Below are 25,440 nucleotides of genomic sequence, written 5' to 3' on the forward strand. Positions count from 1 at the left end.
TAGGTAATATTATGAATGAGGAGTCCACTCATGTCTATGGTAGAGGTATCATGAGGGACTTGTACTAGCTATGTTGGCGACACCGCCATGATCTAAAGGAATGTCCAAACAGGGAGAGAGTAAAGCATATTAGTATGTTGGGCGCGTACATAGAAGGACCAGCCATCCTATTTACTTCCCAGCACGTTGGAACCAAGCTTGTCTCACCTCCCATAAACTACCCATATCCTGGTTATTCCGATACGTACGGAACTCTTTCCAAGCATTCCCATTAGGAATGTCCGTAATACGACCATCGACTTCTATAATCCTCGAGGCAAGTGAAGTAAGCCCCTGAATATTTTCAATCAATATCTCGTCCATATTGGCATCGGGAGCGTTCGCAGGCGGTGTCTTCTCCGTATCTTCTGTCGATTCCTGAGGGGCTTCGGGCACTGATACGGACGGTTCGTCTGATGCTTCGCCCGCGCTGTCCGGCTTCTCACTTGTTGCTGTGGAGATTTCTGCAACCTCTGCGGACGAAACGGCCTCTGCCGTTGTTGAAGGGCTGGCGGTTTCTGCTGCCGCTTCTGTCATGTTTTTAGGCACCTCGCTAGGTGACTCAGCTTGGAGATCGGCTTCTGAAGGCTGCGAACGCTGTCGTTTGCAGTCCCCGTGTTCATCTTCACATTTGCGCTTCTTGGGAGAGACAGGCTCTGCCGTGGCACATATATTCCGTTGGACGTTAGAGTCGGATTCAACAGCATCACTATCTTGCTGCCGGTCACCAGCTTCCACATCGGCTTTTGTGTCATCCGCATGGCTTTGGTTTTGCTTGCTCCCGCTTGAAGCAACGGGAAGAAATACACGCTGTCCAGGAGGAATGACGAAGCTCAACCGCGCACCCTTAATGCCCACAATCTAGCGAGTTGTTAGCAAATCTGTCAAGTTCGAATCAAGATGCGATAAAGTCTCCACATACCCTAGCCTCCTTCTCTACCAGAACTCTGTCGGCACCTTTGGAAAAGCATCGCGAGTACTTCCAAACATCGCCCTCGCGAACAACATTATGGTCAATCAGCGTCTTCAACTTCACCTGAGAGCTTTGTCCTGCCAATAGTGTCTTGTCCATCTTCTGTTTCTGTCCCCAGAATTCTTCGAACTCTTCCTCCTTAAACCTGTCAAACGCGCCCGCGGCCCTCTCCTCCATAGCCAGTTCCGCCTGGCGCAACCATTCCGGATCATGGAAACCATTCTGGAGCTCCACTTGAAATTGCCGAATACCTTCGCGCCAGTTATTCGAGTAGCGTAAGAATTCCTGCGGAGGAGGGGGGATCTTCACATCGGCATCATCATCCGTTGGCGGGTTAGGGTCCGGATGTACACTATCCGGAAGAAGTTTTATGATCTCTTGCTTTTCGCTCTCTTCGAGACAGTCCCAAGCTTTGGGGTTGGCAAGTAGGCCCTGTTCAATATTGGTCATTAGCATGCCATTCCCAACATTGCGCCAGCACTATCGATAGTGCCATATCTAGCGATTCCAACATACCACTAAATCCGCATCAACCAACGGTGACTTCGTACTGGTCATCACCTTCTCCTCCTCCCACGGATCCTTCGCGGCTCTTCTAGGATTCCGCTTCGGTCTAGCATTGGTAGTAGTAGTAGATGGTGGCATCGCGGAGCTCGATTCGCCGGCATTACTCTGTTCAGCCGCATTCACAGAGCGAGAGGAGCGGCTTCTGAAACATTCTCGAGGTCAGCGCTCTCTCACTAAGTCAGTGACGGCCTTCCTCAGCGGTCGTTATATGCGTCTTGTTCCAGACACAAGAGGGAAAGAAGAGAATGCAAGCATTAGTTGGTTTATTCGTACCTTGTTGTTGACTGCTGCTTCGCTGCTGAACTGCCGCAGTCGACCGCCTTGCGAGGGCGGGCCATTGTTCCGCGGGCCTGGATTGGAGATCTGGACAATACCCCGAAGTCACCAACTAACCACTGCGTCCACGGAAGGAGTGCTTGATTTGGTGCTAAGACGGTAAATAAGTATCGCCACGATGGTCAGGTCAACACAGATTGCCAGAATTGATGGTAAGATGCTGTCCGGTGCTTGTTCAAGGGGAGGAAGAGTGAGGGGGTGAGCCAAGTGTGCCGTTTGCTGATGTTACGAGACAGGCTTGATGCTGGCGGCATCCGTGGATGATGAGCAGGTTAGTTTGGTTCAGGGCGCATTCACTGCACCATTGTTGCTTGATAGCTGACAATAGGGAATCTTGGTGTTCTTCTCCAGGCTGAAGTGGAGCTCTCTGAGATCAAGTCTCAGGCGAAGATGATCTTTCGCCGATTGAATCGCAATTCGGCGCCGCAAGCCAGTATTGAATCCGGTCAATTTAATCTACAGTATGTTTTGGTGTTTGAAACTTGTACGACGCAAAACTACTCGGTGCAAGTTGGCTGACCACCGGAGTTAGCTATCTTATCAAGGATGATATCTGCTTCCTTTGCATATGCGATCACTCCTATCCGCGCAAGCTTGCGTTCACCTATCTGGCCGATCTCGCAACCGAGTTCACTACCACATATTCCCCGACACAATATCAATCCCCGACTCTGCGCCCATACGCCTTTGTGGAATTCGACACCTTCATCCAGCGCACCAAGAAGCTCTACCAGGATAGTCGCGCGTCGCAAAATCTCGACCGTCTGAACGATGAGCTCCGGGACGTGACAAAGGTGATGACCAAGAACATCGAGGACCTTCTATACAGAGGCGATAGCTTGGAGAGAATGGGTGAATTGTCGGGCCGTCTACGAGAAGACAGCAAGAAGTACAGGAAGGCCGCGGTACGGATCAACTGGGAGTTGTTGGTCAAGCAGGTAGGTTCAAGTCTTGAGGCAACGGCAGACTTGTCGCTAACTTGTCGCAGTATGGTCCTGTCGCGGGTGTTGGGTTTATCTTTCTTTTCCTCATTTGGTGGCGCTTCTTTTAATTGCGGGCAAAACGGCTCCGAACTCGATACCCGCTAATATGATTGTATGCATAGATAATGTCTCTGGTGGTTGCAGGACACCATCCCCATAAGCCCAGGACTTGAATCAGCTCGAACAAATATCTGGCAGAGCTGTTGGACTGTATATTCTTAAGTCGTCGCATAGTTGTAAGAGCTTGAACAGCGAATCCGTATCCTTTTATCGCACATGGCCCGTGTTGCAAATGACGTCTTCCTAAGGAGAATCCGCAGACGGTCGGATGGTGCCTCGTGGCGTATATGAGGGGCCTGGGTGATGAATAACTCGAGGCAGGTAAACCTAGATTTCATCTTCCTCTTCGTCAAAATCGTCCTCTTCACCCATGTCGTATAAGATGCGTCCTCCTTCACCAGGACCGTCGCCCTGCTGGGCATCGAAGTACGGCAGCACCACACCCTCTCGATCCCGTCTCTGTCTTTCGGTAAGGCGCAGTTCGAATGTTGATTCGGGTTCTTCTTCGCCCGCACCAGCGTCCGGCTCCTGTGGCGGGCGGTACAAGGGATGGTCGTCCAGCAACGTCACAATCTCCTTCAGGTATTGGGGAGGGTAACGAGAAGCGGGAGGAAGGAAGTACCATTCCAGAACGCCACGACCACTCTTCCTGCGGTGCTCCAGCTCAAGTACAATCCCCTCTGATGCGTCGTGGCCACTCGGTTTGTCTAGTCGGCCAAGGAGCACGCCATCTTGCTCTTCTTCAAGACCAAAAACAGGCGCGGCCAAACTCCGATCACGTGCCGCTTTCTGTGCGAGGATATGCGAGAATGAATGGAGTGTGATGATTGTAGTTGCAAGGTACGTGAGCATCGAGAAGGGCGAAGGTGCGTAAGGCGAGAGAGCAGGTGGGCTGGGAACATCCTGATGGAAGTTTACCACGAGCGACACGTCCACCTTGGGAGCCGTGGGATTCGACGGGATCAGGAAGGAGCTGAGGAACTGTGATATATGGAACTGAGGGTCATTCTTTTTCGAGTGTAGAAGCGGGTTAATGGCGTCGATGAGAATGAGTCTCCCTTTGATATGTTAGCCGCTTCACGATACAAGCTCAAGGGAAGAAGCTCGGGACAGGCATACTTCGAGAAGGGCTGTTCGACGAGACGTTTTGGTAAGCAGCGCCAACTGCTCTTAGGGTTTCCAAAGGACTCTTCCGGCGAGCGGAGATGAATGCATCGACACCGTCTGGGGCTTTCAATGTTTCAAAGGCAAGGAGGGTTACATGGGTCCTGGAAAGCTGTTGCGACAGTTAGCCAGATCGGCAAGGATGACAAAACAGGCAATTAGTCAATGGCATGGAGGCCATTTTTAGAAGCCTCTGTAGCCGACTTTCCACTGTACAAACAACTTCACAGTGCTTAGAGCAAATAGAAGGCCTACCTTTGCACGTCGAATGTATTCTTTGGTCAGTGGGGTCGCGGGCTGCTCTAGTGAGTCCAAGACCAAAGTAAGCGGTGATGCAGTGTCCCTCAGGCTAAGAAGCTTTGAGATCAAGAGCAAATTATGGGTCTGTCGGTGAGAAGTGCTTGCGGGCGCCATAGTTGGAAGTTAGGTAAGGGCGACATGCAGCGGAAGATCGGGAATGGGAAATTTGAAGAAAATCGGATTCGGTTCGGCACAAAAGATTGCGGGGTCCATGAATCAATCGAGCTATGGAGGGGCGCCCAGGATTTCCAATGAGCGATCTCGCTGGCGTTTAAGCTCAGGGCTGTCGGCCCACCCGCATGATGTACGTACTACAGCAATAACATTCGGAGAATTTAGAGCGGTTGATGTCAAAAGCTTTACAAGGGGATCAATTTATACTCCAATAAAATATAGTATGTTTCTACCAGAATTCCAATTTTGATCTTCTCTATGCTTAAAATAATTGTGACCTGCTATTGAGAACATACATCACAGGTGATAATAAGTAGTAGAAATCCTCTTTGCCATAACCATATGTGTCACTATAGACACTCTTACTGACTCATTGAATAGTACTATGATGATTCTTTCTATAGTCATTGAGTTAATAGGGTCTATATGAACTTGCGGAGACCAGGCTACTGTGATGTAGTGTACTATCGATACTACTACCACTACTAGCTGAGGTTGAAGCCCAACACTCAGTAAGTAGTATCACTGGTCATTCTCGCCGTACTAAATGCAAAATTAGTGCTGCGGATACTACTACTTTTACTAGTAGTGTCGTCGAAATAAAGCTTTACGAGGCTTTTCCACTGTCTCAAATTAAGAATATACTTCACTGGATCACCAAGTTGGCCAGAGCGGCCACATGCTAACAATTGAAACCTGTCTCAGCTATCAGAATTACTTTTCATTGAGAAATTACCCCCAAATTAGTATCAAGTCAGTTCAAGCTGTCATGTGAGACTTCCATAGTGGGAGTTGTATCAACGAGCCACTGGACCTACCTAGGAATTTGGTTATCGCATATCTCCGGCAACGATAAGCTGGCCGCATCAGTTCCCTGAACAACTTGGTTGTGTGTCTCAATCTCGCGCTTACTCCCCTCTTGTGAATGAAACTCGCCAATCTATAGAATATCATAGCAACATAATACTACAAACAATTTATCCATTTCTTTATTTATCTAGTGAATGGCCTGGGTCGCAGAATCGGCGGTGGTTCAAGGCCATCGGACTAGCCGCGCAGTAGGTCGAAACCGGCTACCGTAATAATCTTCACGCCTTCAATCTCGGGACCTGACTTACGGAGCACTTTTTCTCATTCTCAGTCAAGACTACAACCACTGCGTGGCGCGCTTATCTCTATCAATTGACATTGAAAATCAGGGAAGAAAGGGTAATGGACTGATTACTTTGGATATCTCTTTACCTGCCGCCACATCCCCTATCCCCCTTCCCTTTGAACCGCTCCTGCGGAATCACACGTGCACGAAGAAAACAACACTCCATCAGCACAACAATTCCCACAGATACCCGGCCTCAAGATGACGGAACCACCAGCGAAACGTGCTCGCCGTGTCGATAGCTCAGCCATGTGGGACCAAGACGACCGGAGGACACGTTCACCCGAAGTAGAACCAGATTATACCAGAAGCCCTCGCCGGGAGCATATTGCGAAAGATGATGGACGACGCGATGGGCCTCGCGATGACCGGAGATATCGTTCTCGTTCCAGAGATAGGAGGGACAGGAGGCGAGAAAGAAGCCGGTCGAGGGATCGCCGTGACCGCGACCGCAGAGACAGAGACAGAGATGGACGGGGAATGAGGGACAGAGAAAGAAGTGTCAGTCGGGATAGGCACTATGATAGACGCGGTATGCCAAGATTAAAACCAAATCCCTCTGAACTACAGATGCTAACAACGCTTGAAGGCTACCCTTCGAAAGGAGACAGGTTCAGGTCGCGATCACCTATTCCGAACGGCAACAGGGACCGGTCGCGGACGCCGCCACCTCGCGGACCCCGGAATGACCGCAGGCACGATCGCAGAGATCATAGAGGGCAGACAAACGGTGCTACGGATGCGAAGTCGGGTGTGAACCGGCACAAAGATGAGATGGATGTGGACAGTGACGGTGCTGTGGGAGAAGACGATGTCGAGGCAATGATGCGCCGCAGCATGGGATTCACGAAATTCAGGAGCACGAAGAACACCAAGGTTCCCGGGAACGACATCTATGGCGTCCGCAAGGAGAAGAAGACGGAGTACAGACAGTACATGAATCGTGTCGGAGGATTCAACAGACCTCTCAGTCCCTCGAGGTGACCAAAAGCTTCTGTCTCCTGGCTACCTTCACGATATCATCGGTCGTCGCTTGCTCATTTTCTTAAATTTGCACTTTCCATTTATTCCACATCTCTAAATGTTTTTTTTGTTGGGGCGATATCAATTTTCATGCATGGCTGGAGTCAAGATCTATGGAGGGCTTTTTCTTTTGTTGTCGCTCGACTGTTTTTTTCAAGCAAATAAGATACCTTTCAAAGCCTGTCTATATCCTTGCATTGGTTCTTAGTAGGTCGAATCAAGGCAGATGTAATATAATCAAGACTTATCAGGATCCTCGGCACATGACCTCTGTGACGTATAGGCCCCTCTTTAAAAGACTGGCTTCCGACACCAATTCGACTCCCCGTCATTTACTTTGAATTTCTCGTCATCTCGCCGTCGTGGCTTCTCTGAGGGCTTTAGCATCAAGGATTGCGCCATACCACAAGATGTCAGCCTCTGGTGAACGTCGTGAAATTGTAATCGTTGGTACGTGTGCGCCGCATGCGCATCAATCTACTTATCTCTATCTACCCCGCACAGCCCGGAATATGCGTGCTAATGGCTCTTTCATTAAGGTGGTGGTATCATCGGATGCTGCTCAGCTTATTATTTGACCAGACATCCTTCTTTTGACCCTTCACGGCATTCGGTGACCCTCATTGAAGCATCCGACATCGCAGGAGGGGCGTCGGGCAAAGCAGGAGGCCTTCTGGCATTGTGGGCTTACCCGAGCAACATCGTCCCACTGAGCTACAAGTTGCATGCGGACTTGGCTAAAGAGCATAATGGCAAGGATCGATGGGGTTATCGAGAAGTCAATTGCGGACAGCTCATGGCTAAGGGCCGTCCTCTCAGCGACAAGAAAGACGCCAGCGCAGGAGCGAGTGGGAGCTCGGTGTCACTACAGAAGCGGAGCTCCGATGCCATGGGTAAATTAAAAGCTGCAAAGTTTCCCAAGGATCTAGACTGGTTTGAGCCTGAGGCTGTGAGAAGCTACACAAGCATGAGTGATCCCGGAGAGACAGCCCAGGTTCATCCTTATCTCTTCACGACTTCTATCGCTAAGCTCGCCGAAGAGAAGGGTGCAAAGATAATACTGGGCTCCGTTACCGGCATCGACTATTCCGGAGATGCGGTCCAGTCAGTATCGTATACTGACAAGAAGACGGGTGAATCGCACAGCATCTCAGCAACAGACGTTGTTGTTGCTGCCGGTCCCTGGACGAGGTCGGTCTTGCCAGAAGCCCCCATCACGGCGACTCGCGCACACAGTGTTGTTATCCGGCCAGTTGAGCCAGTCAGCGCATACACTCTTTTCACCAGCATTGACCTCCCGGCCAACTTCGACCCGACGAAGCCATCTCGACCTGATGAGGCCTCGCCGGAGATTTATGCTCGCCCAGATAATACAGTTTATGCATGTGGTGAAGGCGATCACGTTGTTCCGCTTCCGAAAACCAGCGCAGATGTGGAAGTAGATCAAGTGCGATGCCAGGATATCATCAACCAGGTCGGCAGCATCTCTGATCGACTCCGTGATGGCGAAGTCTTAGCCCGGCAAGCTTGTTATTTGCCTAATGTGGCTGCTGCACGCGGGGGTCCATTGATTGGTCATACTGGCACCAAGGGGCTATACCTTGCTGCTGGCCATACTTGCTGGGGCATACAAAACGCCCCGGGTACCGGCAAGCTGATCAGCGAATTCGTCTTCGATGGTGCAGCTAAAAGTGCGAAGATCGGTTCACTGGATCCAAGGAATTTCCTGTAGAATAGAAGCCTGTAGATAGTATTCTGCACGTCAAATGCATAAATTGCAGGTAGAATTATAGTTCTCTCTAGCAGGAGCTTATTGCAGGCTGCAGGACCCATTGTCGGGGGGTGGAGCTTGGGCCACGTAATTTGCGGAGCGGAGGCCGGCCGCTCCAGCAGATGCCAGATAGTAACAACAAACGCGCATTTCCCATGAACTGAACCGCATCGGTGTCAATTTGCCCCCTCCATGATTATCCTCAGTTTCTGAGGTTTGAATTTAGCTCTGGATGCTTTCGATATAGAAAATGCATCTTTCTAAGATATCCGCATTCTTAACGCCGGTACTCAATGCCGCTGCGGTGCTTTCTAGTCAAGCTCCGGCCGATGATCTCTCCGTTCTAAGCAGCGAGGTAGCGAGAGCCAACAACCAGTCTTTACTATGGGGCCCGTATAAACCGAACCTCTACTTTGGGGTTCGCCCTCGCATCCCGAACAGTCTGTTTGCAGGATTGATGTGGGCAAAGGTGGACAATTATGCCACGGCGCAACAGAGTATGTGTCCGGAACAAGCAAACCGGTCTCTTCCTTCTAACAATTGCATCCGCCCAACTGTGAACTGACCTTTTTCAAAAGACTTTAGACATACCTGCGAGCAGAATGAAGGCATGGCTGGCTATGGCTGGGATGAATACGACATTCGGAAGGGTGGCCGCCAGACAATTCATGATGCCGGAAACTCCGTTGATCTGACCATCGATTTCGTGAAGGTCCCCGGTGGACAACATGGAGGCAGCTGGGCTGCTCGTGTGAAGGGTGTTCCCCGCGAAGATGCTGATCCCGATCAGCCCACAACCGTTCTATTCTATGCAGGCTTGGAGGGACTTGGCAACCTGGGCGTTGAGGGCCAACCTGAAGATCCTCACGGCTTTGCGGGTGATGTTAAGTTGGGTGGCTTTACAACGGATCTCGGTGATTTCTCGATCGATGTTACTTCTGGCCCTGAGAGCAACGAGTACCCGGAGCATGGTCACCCAACCTATGACGAGAAGCCCTTGGACCGTACCTTGGTGTCGAGCTTGACCATGCACCCGGAGCAGCTCTGGCAGACTAAAGGTTCGGCTCCCATTGCTCGATGTTGCATTACATGCATTCTGGGTAACAACAGCTAACTTTATGCGCAGTTATCATGTTCACTCAGATGAAGAAGGAGGTCGACGAAATGGTCGAGAAGTATGGATCGGAGAACCCTCCCCCTCCCTACCAGCTCTTCACCATCAAGAATGAGCCTGGGGATGGTAATATGCATCTGGTGCAGAAGGTCTTCAAGGGCTCTTTCGAGGTATTTTGTGCAGGATTGCCCCACTTATAGATTGTTACTCACTGTTGCTAGTTCGATATTCTTTTCTCTTCTGCATCTTCCCCGCAGCCTATGACTTGTGAGACATTTTGCCCTCGACCTGGATGTTTATCCTGTACTAACGAGTCTGTTTAACAGCCGAGCTTCTCACTGAGCAGATCTCAAGCGCCTCTCTTGAGTTCTCTGAACGGTTTGAAAGCATCCACCCCCCGCAAGCGCCATTCGATACTGCGGAATACACCGAATTCTCCAAGTCCATGCTCTCGAACCTTGTCGGTGGCATTGGATTCTTCCACGGAACAGACATCGTTGATCGTTCGGCCGCACCGGAGTATGACGAGGAGAATGAGGGCTTCTGGGAAGAAACTGCAGAGGCTAGGGGTCGGGCACAGCCTATTCTTGAAGGCCCGAAGGATCTCTTCACTTGCGTTCCCTCCCGCCCATTCTTCCCTAGAGGCTTCCTCTGGGATGAAGGTTTCCACCTGATTCCTGTTATTGACTGGGATACAGACCTTGCGTAAGTTTCCGAAATCCAGGTCTCACAGCATTACTTGCAAACCCACTAACTCCAACAAGGCTTGAGATCGTCAAGAGCTGGCTTAACCTGATGGATGAAGATGGTTGGATTGCCAGAGAGCAGATTCTCGGATCCGAGGCTCGCAGCAAGGTTCCTCCGGAGTTCACGATCCAATACCCTCATTATGCCAACCCCCCGACTCTTTTCATCATCCTCGAGGCTTTCATCGATAAGCTGGATGCGAAGAAGAACGCTTCGATGCAGACATACGCTGATTCTGGAGCCTCTGACAACCTCCGCTCTATCTTTGTCGACCAACCCGAGTTGGGTGAAGCCTTTATCCGTTCAATCTACCCGTTGCTCAAGAAGCACTACTACTGGTACAGAAGCACCCAGAAGGGCGATATCAAGTCCTACGACCGTGAGGCATACTCTACTAGGGAAGCCTACCGCTGGCGAGGACGCTCGGTCCAGCATATCCTGACTTCTGGATTGGATGATTATCCTCGGCCTCAACCTCCCCACCCTGGTGAGCTGCACGTCGACCTCATGAGCTGGATGGGCATGATGACTCGTGCTCTTCGTCGTATTGCGGTGACCATTGGGGAGACAGAGGACGCCGAGGTGTTCAAGACCTACGAGACCGCCATCGAGCGAAACATTGATGATCTGCACTGGGATGATGACGCTCGTACTTACTGCGATGCGACTATCGATGAATACGAGGAGCACGTCCACGTTTGCCACAAGGGTTATATTTCTATCTTCCCCTTCCTCACTGGCATGCTGGGCCCGGATAGCCCCCGCTTGAAGGCCATTTTGGATTTGATTGGTGACCCGGAGGAGCTCTGGAGCGACTATGGTATTCGCAGCTTGAGCAAGAAGGACCAGTTCTACGGTACTGCTGAGAACTACTGGAGAAGCCCCATCTGGGTTAACATTAACTACTTGGTGCTTAAGAACCTCTACGTAAGTAGTTATCTACTCCAGACACAACTGTCGCAATAATGCTAACCTTTCATTCTAGGATATTGCCATCGTTTCCGGCCCTCACAAGGAACAGGCTCGTGAGCTGTATTCCAACCTGCGCAAGAACCTTGTTGAGAATGTCTTCCAGGAGTGGAAGAAGACCGGATTTGCCTGGGAGCAATATAACCCCGAGACCGGAAACGGACAGCGGGCCCAGCACTTCACCGGCTGGACCAGTATGGTGGTGAAGATGATGTCCATGCCCGATCTGCCCGCCAGCGCGCAGAAGGGCCATGATGAGCTGTAAGTCCATATAAGCGAAGTATGTATGGTATAGTTTAGATATCCTGGAGTATCATCAAAGTCTGTACAATGTTAAATCCCAAACGCCGAGAAAGTCATGCAAATCGAGGATTGGCGACTCTAGTTTCAGCGTCGTCGATGGTGGTCGGGAGAATCCCTTTCTCTCGGGTGAGCGCGATGACGATCCTCTCGCGGTCTCCTATGGTCGTCACGTCTCCGGTCTCTACTCCTTGACCGTGATCGCGAGCGTCTTCTTCTGTGCTCGCGATCACGATCGCGCGACCTACTTCTAGATCTGTGGCGATGACTGCGATGACGTCGCTCACGCTCCTCACCGTGCCTGCGATGCCTGCGCTCTCGTTCCCTGTCCCTGTCCCTATCTCTGTCGCCTGGGCGGTCTCGCTTTCGGTCCCTCCCCGGGCTTCGACTACGGCCGCTGCGTCGGGACGAGCCATACCCAAGGCCCTTTCCTTCTTCCTCATCGTGATCTTCTGTAGCCTCCTCCTTTATTGTCTTTTGTCCATCTTTGTCCCCAAGAGGCACCAAGTTGGCATTGTCTGACGCCTTCGGCGGTATCGGAAGACCTAAAGCTCGTGCCATCGCTTCTTCTTCAGCTTCTTTGACGCGCTGTTTCTCCTCACGTTCCCTTCTGGCCTGATCTTCGTCATCACCGTCTCCCTTTGCGTACCACATTAGATCCTTTCCCTGCTGCCAGCGTCCGACAGGAGCCATGACTGAGTGGCCGAGATAGTTCTCGCGATGCGCGGAATCTTTGACATCGGACCATTTGAAATCGCCGCGGCCGCCGCTGGGGGTGACAGTTAGTTTAGGATATTATCTCATGATAAGGGTGGGTAGAATTGGAGTGACTAACCGGCTGCCTTCTTTCCGAACACCTGCGACGAGATCCATTTTTGAGAATTAACCCAACAGGAAGTAGTGGTTTGAAACACGTCGGGGAAGTATCCCAGGATGAATCGGGGAAGTTGAAGCTGAAGCTACCGGAGAACCACCGGTGGCACGTGCGTATCTTTGTGCCTAAGGCAGCCAGGACGGGCTGAAGGTGACCTCATATCAGCCCGGCTGTTTTGAGGCACAATCCGATTTGTGATGGTCATCTACCCGGAGGTGAGTTCCTGAGCAGGAACTTCTAGATCGCTCTACTCTTGTGGTATGTGTCTTGGCCAGACTCACCAGTCCCGCCGCAGCTTCGGACAACAAACCCGGCCATCGTTCGACTCCATGTGATGTCACCGAGCTTGTTATTCACTCCAGAACTGCCCCTCGACGCCTGTGTATGTCGGTAGTCATCTTGCCGCCTTCAACTTCCCCCGATCCGTACACCTCAAACGTGAGTGGTCGATCGTCGGAACTATACTTCGGCACACTTTGTCCTTGTATCCAGCCCATCTCATCCTCCCCGTAAGCGACTGCGGGCTGCCGACATGGCGTTCGGTAGCGATGCTGGTAAGCTGCCAAAAGCGCGGCCTCGAGATGGTCTACAGCTTCGGCCTTTGAATGTCGAGAAAGGGTCCAAAAGAGTATGTTGCTACCCCTCTTCCACCGTCATGAAAGCTGCTCCCAATGCGCAACTGGACCTACAAGCCCTGCTGACCCTCCCGCCAAGTACTGTTCGTATGTTTACTGCTGCCATGATCCGAACCGCTGTCTGTTGGCGATGCTGAACGAAACTGCAGCGCAGATGATACCTTCCCTCCTCAGACCGCCACTTGGAGGAACAACTTGGTATTATTGCTGCCTTCCTTATTCTGCGTGAGTTCCATGTGCTAATCCTGCTGAAGATGGCGCTTTCCCAACGCCGAAACTTGTTGTTCGTCGCCTGTAGTCACCAAATCTATGTCTGGGAGCCATCAGGGTCGTTTCAGACGCTGGGAAACAAACCCGAAATGATAATAACTCCAGTAATGAAAGTGCCTCATGCTAGCGGCTATATTGCACCAGCTTCGCCACATGCAATCAACAATCTCCTTGTGGATGATTTAGGTCGAGACGAGGTCCTGTTACTTGTCACTGATTCCGGCAACGTCTGCGGTTACCGGGTCGAGGCCATCTTCTCTGCCTTGAAGCGAGCGGCAGAAAATAAGGAAGAGCGTCCCCTCGATGGATCCCAGGTGGATCCGTTCTTTGTGGAATTTGTTCAAGCTAGTGCCTGGGGCCTGGCTATCCATAAATTCGCCCGCCTCATTGCAGTGAGCGCGAACACGGGTCTCATAACCGTTTTTGCCTTTGCACTCGTGAATCCCACTTCGGATAGCAGTAGCTCGAGCTATCACCCAGACGAAGATGATGATATGATCGATTACGGCCAGACCTGGCTGGAGGTCAGGACTAAGGACCAGTTCAATCAGCTGCGGCATCTGATGCCAGCCAGACACCGCACACGAAATGTCAAGCTGACTTATACCGGCCATTACGCTAATATCCCTTGTGTTGATTTCTTGAAGTGCGATCTCGACCCTAACGGCAATTGGATGGTCAGCACAGATATCGACAATAGGCTGCTTGTATGGCGGGTATGGGATAGTCTTGGCCCATTCAACGTTAATCACTTCAATGATGTCTCTTTCAAGTTCTTCCCAGAGACCCTACGTTCTGAGTACAGCTCCATCCCCAGCTTGAGCACTAGGACTCAGACCACTGACAAGGAAATAGTGAGCGTGGCTGGTCTGTAATTGCCCTCGACCCGCGGACCTTCCATCGTGTTAAGTCTACTGAAGAAGCTTGCGGTGGCCCACCCATTCGCCGGGCAAAGAACGGCCGGACCGTTTATGACCTGACGAGAGCGAACAGTCGGATACCGAACGCTTCGCAGATATACAACTTCTTCCCACCCGCAGTGAAGATCGAGTCAGAGGAACCTGTTTTGCCCGACATATTTGGAGCCGACTGTTGCATCAGCAGACGAAACGGCGCCTCCCAGGCTGCTTTTGCTGACGGCACTTCAGCGGCACTTCGTCGGTATCCAAGCGATGGCGCGTCTGCAGAATTTCTCGATGCCAACGGCTTGTCCACGGCCACGGGAAATATTCGTCCCTCTGATTTTGCCGACACATTCAGCCACCGAGCCGTCAACGGGTCTGTATATGGCGACAACTTGAGCCGCGACGGCTCCGATGTGGATGTTGGGGCGCATAATGCAGCAGGTAATGGGCATTTCCAGTCACTAAATCGCACAGTTCAGAGAGTTGACGCTCTTCATATAGGCCCGGGTCCCTTGACCACACCGGAGTTCCTTCAATTCGCACTTCTCGAGGCTCTTGGCGGCGAAGCTCCCGGCACCGAATTCTATGAGGACGAAATAGATTATTACCTGGCTGGAGGCACTTACAGTTCCGATCATGAGCTGGATAATGCCGACAGTAGTTCCTCCTACAATAGCGATACATCAGCAGCGGGACCTATCCCATACCCACTACTCGACGGTGAGTTGGTATACTCTCAGCTTCCCCCCCCTGTAGACATTGTCCTGTTGATAACATTTCTGATACGAATCCAGCAGGTTCCCGATTTCCCATCCTACACTTCTCACAGACAGACATCCGTTTGATACCCCATCCATTTGCAAACTACGCCACAGCCGTCTGCGGCGACCCTCTACGACAACCCTTCACCCACCCCGTCGTCTCCATCCGAGCCTGCGATCGCTTCAACATGGTCAAGTATGTCCCAGAACATGGCATCGTGATCGCCGCATCCCAAAAAGGCCGCGCAGCCGTCATAGCCCTCACGGAATCCGAAACCACTGGCATATCATTCCGAGTCGACTGGATCGTACCACTCGAGAGCCAAGAAAAATACGGCGACCGTCCTCTCATCCCCATCTTAGGAATGTGCGTCAGTCCCATCCAAGGTTTCGAATTTCCACCAGACGTGCCCTACATCCCCCGCGACGTCAAGCCCGACGACCTCGCCTTCCAGTTCAAGTACCTAAGTCACGACGAACACAACTCCTCCCTATCAAGCAGCGTCATGCTACAACAGAATTCCTTCAACGAAGAACTCAACAACTCCGAAGTCGATCCCAGTGAAACTGCCGCTGCCGATGACGACAGCCCCCAACCACCCCCGCTCAGCTTACCTGAATGCCACGCCCGTGCAAGTAGTGCCTACCAACCCGAGGAAAGTTGGCGCGGCTGGAACCCATCGCGCCATTACCGGCTCATGCTCATGTACGCAGACCACACCATCATGAGCTACGAGTTCTGGTATAAGTGGAACACTACAGATAGTGGTCCAAACGGGCAGAATCTCGACGAGGAAGATGATATTCTCCTTGTATAGGCCCTGTTCTGGCCCTTATATGCAACCAATTCTGATATTAAAATTCAAAATGGTATGATGAAAAGTATTAAGGCGTGAGCGTGAGCGTGAGCGTGTGAATCATCGATCGTTTCGCTCCTCACTTCGCATTCATGAAAAAAGGGGCGTTATTTGGAGCGCGTTGATGTTGTTGTTGTTATTCATGTCACTGAAACTGTTTAGCACAGCGCTGTGTGTGTTCATGGATCTTCTTCGAAGTAGGAAGGTCCAGGGGGTGCTGGGGTCCTCTATCTAAGACTGGGTTACGTTACTCGATGGAAGTTTTTTTTTCCTCTCTGTTATTTGGTTTCTTATATTTCGGGATCTGAGGCCCCTCACCATTTTCTTTTCTATTTCCGTGGTCTCAATGGACACATCTTTTGACTCCGATGTGTGTGTATCTATGTGGTTTGTACGGATGTATGGCTTACTTTACCCTATGGTGTAATGGAGATGTAATGTTCAGATTGGGAAGAAATGTAACAGAGTAGAGGATTAAATGGAAATTGCTTTCTTTTTTTAAAACAGAGAACATATCGTGATATACATGCCAACGAAGATCAACACGGCTTTGAATTGAACTTTGGATGTTGAAATGCAATGTGATGCAAAACAGATAAAGGATGTCCAATACCAATGAACATTTTCGCTAATGCAGGATGCATGCATAGTCATAGTCGTCAAGGTCATAGTTAGATAAATGGCAGCTTCGCATAACGTACATGAGTCGTGATACGGTATATCCATGAATAAGAAGTATAGATACCAAGAAGAGGTATAGTCGTGGTGAGAGGTTCCGTTATAGTTAGACCCGTGGAAATGACGGGGGCGTTGCTAGAAATCATCATCTAGCTCGTCACTGTCCCATTCGTCTTCCCGGTCATTCAGGACCAGGTCCAGAAACCTCTGGAGTCCCGGGCGTCTGACTTGGGGAGGCTCGCCATCTGGACCACGGCGAACCTCGGCCATTGCTCGTGCTTGAGCTTGCCTTTCGGCGGCGGCTGCTCGGCCTGCGGCGTCGAGATCGTTGGCGTTGTTTCCACGATGGCGATTGCCCCCGGCTGCGACGTTGTTGACTCTTGGAGGGACCGGAGCAGGGGGTGGAGGTCGTCTGCCAAGCTCCCAAGCTACGAGGTCTTCGTCGTCGCTGCCATCGTCGAAATCGAGCAGTTCGTCGGGAACACGATGCAAGGCTGCGGCTCCATCGGGGTTGATGCCGTCGCCACCTTCCAGATCCCACAGCCGGTTGAAGCATCCACTGTTGATGTCATTGAAATGGCGGTAGGGGTTGTCTTCGCAGAGCCAGCTAGAGCAGAGATAGCAGAAGTGGGTGTCACATTTGAAGCATTTCATATGGTTGCAACCCATTTGCTTCTGGCATGGAGCATCGCATGTCGGACATGCCGAGGTGTACATACGCAGATACTCCTCCGTTGCTTTCTCCTCAGCGGAGAGCTCTGCTTCACGGCGAGGAAAGCACCGTACGAGTTCGCCGTGCCAGCCCTTCTTGCAAACACAACAGAAGGCATAGTTGCAATCTTCGCAGATGGCCACACGCTCGGACATTGGTGGTAGCTGAGCTTCCTCCCCTAGGGGGTCGAACACGGGTCCCTCTTCATCTTCATCATCGGAGGCGTCGAGGTCGTCTGTCATTGGATCCACGGGCTTAGGGTGCCTCTTGGATCGCGCAGCTCCTTGACACCACTGCCGTGGGCAATACACAGTCGACTTGTCGGCCTCGAGCTTCTTCTTCCGTTTCAAGAAAACATAACGCTGCACTGTCTCTTGTTCCAATGGGATCTGAAGGAGCTCGCTGGGGCTCAGGGTTCGATCTTGCTTTTTGCGTTTCTTCGGGCGGGCATCGGTGGAAGAGGCACTGTTTGATTCTTTACCGCAGCCAGGAGCCAAGCACTTGACACCTTCGACATCACCTTCCGTTATACAAGTGTTGTAAAAGTCTTGAAGGCATGGCACGCAGAAGACATGCCCACAGAGCACGAGTCGGTGGCAAATCGTGCCCTTCTTGGGTTCGAGACAGACTCCACATTCAAAAGTCTCCTCTTCGAACCGTTCCCGTTCGGCTTTGTTGTTGAAGTCCAGCAATGCGATCTTTAGCTCACGGGGAAGTTGAACTTCGCCACCGGATATGTCGCCAACCCCGAAAGCCGACTCCCCCAGTTGCTGAAGATGGTCAATATATGTATATACCACGAGGTCCTTGCCACATTCCTCCCAAAGACGTTTTCCGTCATCCAAGAGACCCAATAATACGGAAGGTGGCAACCACGGAGGGCTTGTTTCAAGCCTGAAGATGGGCGCTTCTTCGGTAGGGTAACCTTGGGGGAGCTCGATTTCGAGACAGAGGGGTGGAAGATGTGAGAGTGTATGAATATCGCGATTGAGGCTAGCGGAATTATGGTCACCTGTCTTGAAAGAAAAGCCGGGATCGTTGGCATCAACGGAGGTGGGAGGAGTTAGGACGGCGGGGAACTCTGTCTCAGACTGTTGCTGGAAGCAGACACGCAGGGGAGCAGACGGCTTAACCGGTAAAGTGAGGGATGCTTTGAATGGCGAGGACGGATCTAACTTGATCTCTGGGTAGATGGCGGCAATGGATGATAACTCCACCGAGCGCTCATCTTCTGGAAACGAGTCCAGCTCTGTCATGGTGAAACAATCCGCCGCAGTGTAAGGAATGAATCAATAGCCTCGAAATCCTCCCAGCTGATCGACGCAAATTGTCGGATGTGTTGGGTGGCAAGGAAGGCCTGACGGCGAAGAGAGGCCGAAACGGTATGGCCGCAGTATACCCCGGGTAGTGTCACTGTTTCGATCTTTCTATAATATTCATTCCCCTGGGAGGCAATCGAAGTGAAAAAAAGGTTAAGGGCGGTGAGGGAGAAGGTGGTTTAAAGAGCAAAGAATTAAGAATAACTAGTCCATGGATCAGCATCTAGCCAGAGGGGATAGTTTTATCAATCAGGAAGTCCGGTGGCGGAGATCCGGAGGGAGGTGCACCTTTCAGGTACGGCCGATGGTTGCGGACCAGGCAATAGTCATGGAGGCAGTGGAGCCGATAGACGAACACAGGAGAAGGGAAGGGTCGGGCGAGACTGAAGGAGACAAGAAGCAGCAGTGTCTATTCTAGTAGTGGTTTGTAGTACAGATATACAGGAGGTGAGGCAATCAGAACGAGGCTTTGGGGGGAAGTGCGTCATGATTTGATGACTCGAGATAGAGATAAGAGAGGATTAACAGCAGCAGCAGCAGTTGAACAGGAGAGAAGATGGTTGCAAGAACTAAAGAGCTGGCTGGGACCGAACAGGAGAAGAAGGAAAGGACATGGTTGTGTGTGTGGGAAAAAAAGATGGGATGGGCATCAGGCACGGGATTTGCTGCCCAGTTTGGTCATCATTTTCAAAAAACTGAATGATGGAAATTCAATGAAATGGAATGAAACGAAATGAAAATGTTCTCGATTGTTCGTTATTTTTTGGGTGACTCGACAGCCTTGCCAGCCTGAGGCCAACTCCCGATCTTCCCCTCCCCCTCATTCCTCTCGCCGCTTTTAGTTCTGCCCATTGTCCAAGGCGGTGTTGGGCTTGCGACTCAAAAGCGGCGATGCCACCATCCGCAGGACGCGTGACCTTTCTCTCCTGGGAAAGATGATGATATCGCCTAGACTGGTCACAATCAGACATTCGCCATCCTGATTTAGAAAATTATCGGCCCGATCAACAGGCAGGGTCATTTTAGATCTCAACATCCATCTACCTCGGATAGGTCTCTCAACCGTTATGTCTGTGTATCGGTCTTGATCCGGTTTCTGATTCGGTTTAGCTCGTTCTGCCAGTTGGTATTGTAATTCTGGGTAGCGTCTTGTTCTTGTCTACCCGCCGTCTGCAAGCTCCCAACAAGGCTATATAGAGGAATACAACACTCAATCATTATCTCGGTCTCACTTTCGAGTCACACAAAATGGCTGATATACCATTGGCGTCCTTGTCTTTGACTCACGTCCACTACGTAAGTTCTCCTTTGTTAATGCTCCTTAATAGCCAGAGTAGCCCGAATCTCAACGCCTGACCATCGCTAACCAAACCCACCAAATGGCAATAGGACCCTAGTGATCCAATTTCCTTTCTTTCTGCCTGGCTCGCCTTGGTGCCACAAGCGCTATGCGTGAGCTATGCTACCCTGATCGTTGCTTCAAGGGAAGCTGAGGTGGTCTTGATGTTTGCGGGTCAGATGGGTTGCGAGGCACTGAATTTCGTGCTGAAGCGTATTGTCAAAGAGGAAAGGCCAAAACGTAGGTAGTCCTGTGCAGAGATCTTTGCATTCTGATACTGAACGGATGTAACTAACGACGTTCTAAAGAAATGTTGGGTAAAGGCTACGGCATGCCATCTTCTCATGCCCAGTTTATGGCCTATCTCGCCGTCTATACATCACTCTTCCTCATTTACCGACACAGCCCGAGCTTATCGCAGTCAGGAGCGGCCCTTCACTTCTGGATGCGAGTGTTGATCTCCTTGGTATTGTGTCTCGGTGCTGGTGCAGTAGCCGTTAGCCGCATTTACCTGAACTACCACACCCCCAGGCAGGTCCTGGCTGGATGTGGCGCAGGTGTGATATGTGCATTCGCTTGGTTCTTTATCACCGGGCTTCTCCGATCGCAAGGATGGATTGATTGGGCCTTGAATCTCGAGGTCTTTCGATTCTTTCGTGTGAGAGACTTGGTGGTGAACGAAGATCTCGCCGAGGCCGGATGGCAACGCTGGGAGGCTAAGCGGAAGTTGAAGCGGAAAGGGCCCAGTGGTCAGACATCATCTAAAAACGAATAGTGCGATTCGAAGATGTCAATGCGGCGGATTTGAAGAGCAATCCCATATACGTGCCAATCTCAGCGATACCCATAGATCTCACCGTCCTTGATACATAAATTCATACAAGGCCTACAAAGTGAAAGTCTCTCGTTTTGGTTCGATCCTACCCAGGGTCACAGATAATACAATTACAAATCTCTGTACTACTATTATAGGCTTCATCAATATATCAGCGTGTTAGCAGGGTGGTCGTACAACATACTAATACTAGTTTGTTAAAGTTGAGGGATTTACAGTAATAGTAACTCTTGGACATGACTATGATGATACCAAATCGAATATGATGCAGATCCGCAGATTATATATTACCGGAAGACGGGGACTAAGCACTACTACAAAGTAATTAGTGCTCGGGAGGGAACGTGGCCTTGAAGATGAACTTCTACTATTAGAAAGATTGCAGGGACAATATAATAGCGTTTGGATCTTTTAAAATCGTAGAATCGAGAACAAACCTTCTTATTGTTTGCTTCTTGATTTCTACTACGAGAGATCCACTTCAAGGGGCGTTCCTCGCACGTGACCAGCAGCTCCCGCGGATCGACAGCTCCCCGAAACTCCTCGCGTGGTCATCGTCGATTCACAAAGACTGCGGAGAGAGCTGCCTCAGAACCGCCATAAAAGACACCATGTGTCCTTTTCTTGACTAAATAACCATGTTGGATAGTCTCTGACATTCTCTCTTCCACCCCGCCTTGTCGCTTGGATTTTAACCTTCTCTTTTAACTTCTTCCGGGCTTCCCCCCCTGTTCACTTCCAACTGATACCCTTGATTTTGTTCCTGAACTACTTCATTATTTTCTTCTGTGATTTGTCGTCTCTAGAATTTCATTGTCCCATAGTTACACAAACATGGATGATGCATCGGAGCCTGCGGATAGTGCCATGCAAGAGCATCATTTCGTTAAAGCAGATGAAGTTGACCAGACTGGAACGGACATCAGTCCCGTTTCGGATGACCAGTTGATGGAGGAGGTAGCTGAGGGAATACGCCAGGAGCAGTCACAGCAGAATGTATCTACTGCGCCTAATGAAGCACCAGTAGAGATTCACAGAGCACCCAAACGCCCTGAGCTGCGTCGGGATGCTTCTGCCCCACCGCCTCCTCTACAGCCACCGCCTCCAGCTCCGGTTCAGCAACATGTGGAAAGACCATCTGATTCATTGAGTCTTGCTCAGCTGAAACAGCTGGTCCAGGAGATGCCCAAGGTTGAGCAGCCTGCCTATGCTTTCGAGTATGCAGACTCCCAGCCATTCGCCGAGGAAGTCGAGGAATGGTTCCAGTACAGCGAGTTCGACAGAGTCATGCTCATTGGCATGAAGTCATCATTTGACCATAGATGGAGCTGTTTCTGCGAAGACCAGTCTGTGGACAGTGCTATGCAGTCCTGGATCACCGCCTCTTATGAATTACGAAAGACGTTTATGAGCCAGCTTATTAATAACTTAGGTGACCGTGCAGTCCTTGTCCGAATTGAGGCCTTGGAGGCCATATGCTATGCTTTGACTGGTGTTTGGGGCCTGACGGCCGGTCGAGTTGTGGATGAGCACCCGGAGGGTCGTCCTCAGCCAGGTGCAGAGGCTGAAAGCCAGTCACTTCAGATCAAATGGATTGAACAGAATGTTTGCCTGCTCCAAGAATGCTCAGGTATCCAGCCACTGATGGACTGCCTATGCTGTGTCTTTGAGAGGCACCGCAGTTCCTCCGCACCGGACGCGGACAGCACGGCACAAGAAGGCGCCAACCCTGCCTATGTTGCTGCTCTGGAGAGAGAAGCAAATCTGGTGTTGACGGCTCTTTATTTGTCTGTGGAAGTCGGCCGCAAGCAAGACGCTCTTGATACCCGGAATGCCCCTTTGAGAGATACTCTCATGAGTCTGGAGCCCAATCTGCTTGTGTTCCTGGTGGAAATCATTGCGCGGTTGCGTTGGGACGACTCTGCCAATGTTCCGCTGACCAGAGTCATTCTTCTATTTTGGAAGTCTTTGCTGCTTTTCTTCGGAGGCACTGATAAATTGAAGGAGGCCAAGGAAGCACTGGAGCCGACCCTCGAGGCAAGAAAAACAGCCACTAATCGAAGGACCCCTTTCCTCACTGCCTCGCCCTTGGATTACCACAACTTTCGACAGGAGATCACATCCAAGTATCCTGCATATAATCCGCCACCTCCTGTGGTCCCCCTAGAGCTAGAAAATAATTCGATTCTTCCCCCACTCCCGCAACATCCCAGCAGGATCGGCTCTTCTGCGGGTCCCTTCTCTGGAGTTGGCCCTTCCGTGGCGGGTGGCAGTGGTTCAATCATCCATCACCCAGTCCACATCGCTACCCCGGCACCCTCTCCTCCACCGTCGCCCATCGGCCCTGGCGGCAAAGCGGGGAAGAAGCAAAATTACCAGACAAACCAGAACTTTCCTTTCATGTACCCTCCTCTAGATGATTCAAGTAATGACCTCGGAGGCAAGGGCACCACAGAGCTGCAAGATAATCTCGTGGGAAAGAAGTGGCAGGGCAGTGATGTTCCGGCGTCCATCATCGAGGCTGGGAGGCTGTTCTCAACCCATGTCAAGATGACAAGGGCGATGCGGCAACTCTGGGAAGAACGAGAGCGTTTCATGAAATACGACCGCGGCTGGTATCCCGATGAAAACCAGCTTCTTTTGAACGAGAACGCCCTTGGTGGATTGGCAGATGAGCTGCAAGATTTGAATGTCTCCGAGAAGAGGCCTAGTACTGATAGCACACCGAAAGAGGAAACTGAGAATGCGGATATTCAGCAACGCCTGGATGCCGTTGAATCGTTCTACGTGAGTTTACGTGGTGCCCCAGGAGACGGAACAACTACTTACGACTCGCAGAGACAAGCACTGGTGCATCTACAGTCTATAACGATTGTCTTTCTGAAGATAATCCTAACGAATGTTAGCGCCATGGTGAGCCAGGCCAATGGACAAGCTGCGCAGGCCATGGGGTATGTGATACACCTGTAATTCCCATTGCCTAGCATATACTGATGCCTCATATGTAGTGATGGTTATGGATCGGTGATCAATGGGTTCCCAGCCAATCATATCAACGGGCATATTGATCTTAATTCCGAAGCTGCCATCGACGAGCTCGACAACATTCGACTCCGGGAAATCACCGGAAAAGCGATCTCCGGATCTCTGTTATTGCTCGTCAAGTGGTTCAAGAGATCTCGTAAGCTACTCCGATCTGAATGTTGTGGAAGAAAGTGCTAATAGGCCCCAGATATCTTGAAGTTCGAGTATATGACGCAGTTGTTACTCGACTCCAACTACCTGCCGTTGATTCTGAAGATGTTTGCCCACCAGGATGTGGATCAGGCAGTAGCGCAGAAGAATGACCGAGAGGAACTGGGGTAGGTGCTCCTCTGAAACAGCTATCTAGATATACTAACAAAAACGAAGCTTCTTCCGGTTTTGCCATATCCACTCGAACCAACCGCCGGAATCGACAACCGACCTGGATGAGGACTCCTCACCTAGTGACGACGAAGCTGTCCCTCCGCCCATCACCCGACATCGCCAGGACACAGGCAATTCAGTACGCGGAGTGTCGCCCGAAGTATCTGTTCCTGAGTTTATGGAAGGGCCTCACCGTCCGGAAGTTGACGAGCTAGGCTACCCTACAGCTCCCCCACCTAAGGAGCCGATTACCGTGTTCTCATTCCGCAACTTTTTCTCAGCGATCAATTACCTCCACATCATGCAGAAGATCACCCGCGACAAGGCCCATCGATGCCTCCTCCTGGTGCAGTACAAGTCAAGCACTATCCTTCGCAAAGGGCTCAAGATCCCCGATCCGCACTTGCGGTTCTACACGCTCAAGCTCTTCAAATCACAGGTGCCTTACTGTGGACGCAAATGGCGACAGAGTAATATGCGGGTGATCACGGCGATCTATCTGTACTGCCGACCAGAGCTCCGCGACGACTGGCTATCTGGCGGAGACATCGACTCGGAGGTGGAAGAAGCACTGCCACTGGAGCAGGCACTGCGCGGACTGACGCACTGGTGGCATCTGCGCCGGTACAAGGACGTGATGGGAGGTGAAGAAGGCGCATCCATGATGGAAGAAGAGCGGGATTTCTTCGTGCGGGAGCTCGAAGCAATGGGATGGGGCATGGCAGGCGAAGAATCCTTTGGAGGCAGCGACGACGCTGAGATGGGCGGGCCTATGGTGAACGGAACGGGGACCGAATGGGACGGAGCTCCACTGCAAATGGAAGGATGGTAATCCTACTACCACAGCCTATGATATTTATTAGACCTGGTACATACGATAGACGTTAACGTTATGTGATGAATGAACAATACCCCAATTGCACAACACTCTTTTCTACACAGATTCCTGCGTTACAACTCATATATTAGCATTTGCAATGTTTTGAATGGATGAACAGACAGACCATCCTTATCGATAAGCAGCCCAGTGGACCCCCACGTGACCAATCACTGCGGCAACTTTTTTTCTGCGGCAGAAATCATCACCTTGACGGCCAAGCAGCACCTCCCTCTTTCCTTTCCTCCCCAGCGAAACCAAGTTTAACTGTAGCGGGGATAAAACCAATCCACC

At 51.0% G+C, this 25,440-nt stretch overlaps 11 protein-coding genes across 11 annotated transcripts; 7 read left to right on the forward strand and 4 right to left on the reverse strand.

The window, feature by feature from the left end:
- Positions 1-171: 171 nt before the first annotated feature.
- On the reverse strand, positions 172-1,917 carry AtWU_02024 (ASXH domain-containing protein; the record flags this gene model as incomplete). Its single annotated transcript, XM_035497138.1, has 4 exons — positions 172-900; positions 962-1,444; positions 1,529-1,721; positions 1,853-1,917. The coding sequence occupies 4 exons, from the start codon at positions 1,915-1,917 to the stop codon at positions 172-174; spliced, it is 1,470 nt and encodes a 489-aa protein (XP_035353031.1).
- A 116-nt stretch (positions 1,918-2,033) lies between these two features.
- On the forward strand, positions 2,034-2,966 carry AtWU_02025 (SNAP receptor SEC22; the record flags this gene model as incomplete). Its single annotated transcript, XM_035497139.1, has 5 exons — positions 2,034-2,067; positions 2,152-2,186; positions 2,267-2,376; positions 2,448-2,853; positions 2,904-2,966. The coding sequence occupies 5 exons, from the start codon at positions 2,034-2,036 to the stop codon at positions 2,964-2,966; spliced, it is 648 nt and encodes a 215-aa protein (XP_035353032.1).
- Positions 2,967-3,285: 319 nt separating this feature from the next.
- AtWU_02026 (Elongator subunit IKI1) lies at positions 3,286-4,536 on the reverse strand (the record flags this gene model as incomplete). Its single annotated transcript, XM_035497140.1, has 3 exons — positions 3,286-4,016; positions 4,078-4,234; positions 4,378-4,536. 3 exons carry the CDS (start codon positions 4,534-4,536, stop codon positions 3,286-3,288), a joined length of 1,047 nt encoding a protein of 348 aa, XP_035353033.1.
- A 1,417-nt stretch (positions 4,537-5,953) lies between these two features.
- Positions 5,954-6,736, forward strand: AtWU_02027 (SNUT3/LISCH7 family protein; the record flags this gene model as incomplete). Its single annotated transcript, XM_035497141.1, has 2 exons — positions 5,954-6,284; positions 6,342-6,736. The coding sequence occupies 2 exons, from the start codon at positions 5,954-5,956 to the stop codon at positions 6,734-6,736; spliced, it is 726 nt and encodes a 241-aa protein (XP_035353034.1).
- Positions 6,737-7,185: 449 nt separating this feature from the next.
- AtWU_02028 (NAD(P)/FAD-dependent oxidoreductase) lies at positions 7,186-8,507 on the forward strand (the record flags this gene model as incomplete). Its single annotated transcript, XM_035497142.1, has 2 exons — positions 7,186-7,225; positions 7,315-8,507. 2 exons carry the CDS (start codon positions 7,186-7,188, stop codon positions 8,505-8,507), a joined length of 1,233 nt encoding a protein of 410 aa, XP_035353035.1.
- A 289-nt stretch (positions 8,508-8,796) lies between these two features.
- On the forward strand, positions 8,797-11,641 carry cwh41 (mannosyl-oligosaccharide glucosidase; the record flags this gene model as incomplete). The annotated part of the gene is made up of 7 exons (XM_035497143.1): positions 8,797-9,043; positions 9,125-9,604; positions 9,673-9,830; positions 9,882-9,927; positions 9,987-10,365; positions 10,425-11,334; positions 11,393-11,641. 7 exons carry the CDS (start codon positions 8,797-8,799, stop codon positions 11,639-11,641), a joined length of 2,469 nt encoding a protein of 822 aa, XP_035353036.1.
- A 91-nt stretch (positions 11,642-11,732) lies between these two features.
- Positions 11,733-12,549, reverse strand: AtWU_02030 (MMtag domain-containing protein; the record flags this gene model as incomplete). The annotated part of the gene is made up of 3 exons (XM_035497144.1): positions 11,733-12,039; positions 12,095-12,445; positions 12,512-12,549. The coding sequence occupies 3 exons, from the start codon at positions 12,547-12,549 to the stop codon at positions 11,733-11,735; spliced, it is 696 nt and encodes a 231-aa protein (XP_035353037.1).
- A 533-nt stretch (positions 12,550-13,082) lies between these two features.
- AtWU_02031 (uncharacterized protein) lies at positions 13,083-15,939 on the forward strand (the record flags this gene model as incomplete). Its single annotated transcript, XM_035497145.1, has 7 exons — positions 13,083-13,178; positions 13,265-13,272; positions 13,335-13,383; positions 13,440-14,254; positions 14,311-14,801; positions 14,862-15,080; positions 15,158-15,939. The coding sequence occupies 7 exons, from the start codon at positions 13,083-13,085 to the stop codon at positions 15,937-15,939; spliced, it is 2,460 nt and encodes an 819-aa protein (XP_035353038.1).
- Positions 15,940-16,791: 852 nt separating this feature from the next.
- On the reverse strand, positions 16,792-18,624 carry AtWU_02032 (RBR-type E3 ubiquitin transferase; the record flags this gene model as incomplete). Its single annotated transcript, XM_035497146.1, has 1 exon — positions 16,792-18,624. One exon carries the CDS (start codon positions 18,622-18,624, stop codon positions 16,792-16,794), a length of 1,833 nt encoding a protein of 610 aa, XP_035353039.1.
- A 1,311-nt stretch (positions 18,625-19,935) lies between these two features.
- Positions 19,936-20,801, forward strand: AtWU_02033 (phosphatase PAP2 family protein; the record flags this gene model as incomplete). The annotated part of the gene is made up of 3 exons (XM_035497147.1): positions 19,936-19,983; positions 20,077-20,266; positions 20,335-20,801. The coding sequence occupies 3 exons, from the start codon at positions 19,936-19,938 to the stop codon at positions 20,799-20,801; spliced, it is 705 nt and encodes a 234-aa protein (XP_035353040.1).
- Positions 20,802-21,695: 894 nt separating this feature from the next.
- On the forward strand, positions 21,696-25,101 carry AtWU_02034 (FAR11/STRIP family protein; the record flags this gene model as incomplete). Its single annotated transcript, XM_035497148.1, has 5 exons — positions 21,696-23,648; positions 23,700-23,812; positions 23,870-24,042; positions 24,094-24,223; positions 24,273-25,101. The coding sequence occupies 5 exons, from the start codon at positions 21,696-21,698 to the stop codon at positions 25,099-25,101; spliced, it is 3,198 nt and encodes a 1,065-aa protein (XP_035353041.1).
- Between the last annotated feature and the right edge of the window lie 339 nt (positions 25,102-25,440).

This window comes from Aspergillus tubingensis (assembly GCF_013340325.1).
Source record: "Aspergillus tubingensis WU-2223L DNA, scaffold_3, whole genome shotgun sequence".
NCBI lineage: Eukaryota > Fungi > Ascomycota > Eurotiomycetes > Eurotiales > Aspergillaceae > Aspergillus > Aspergillus tubingensis.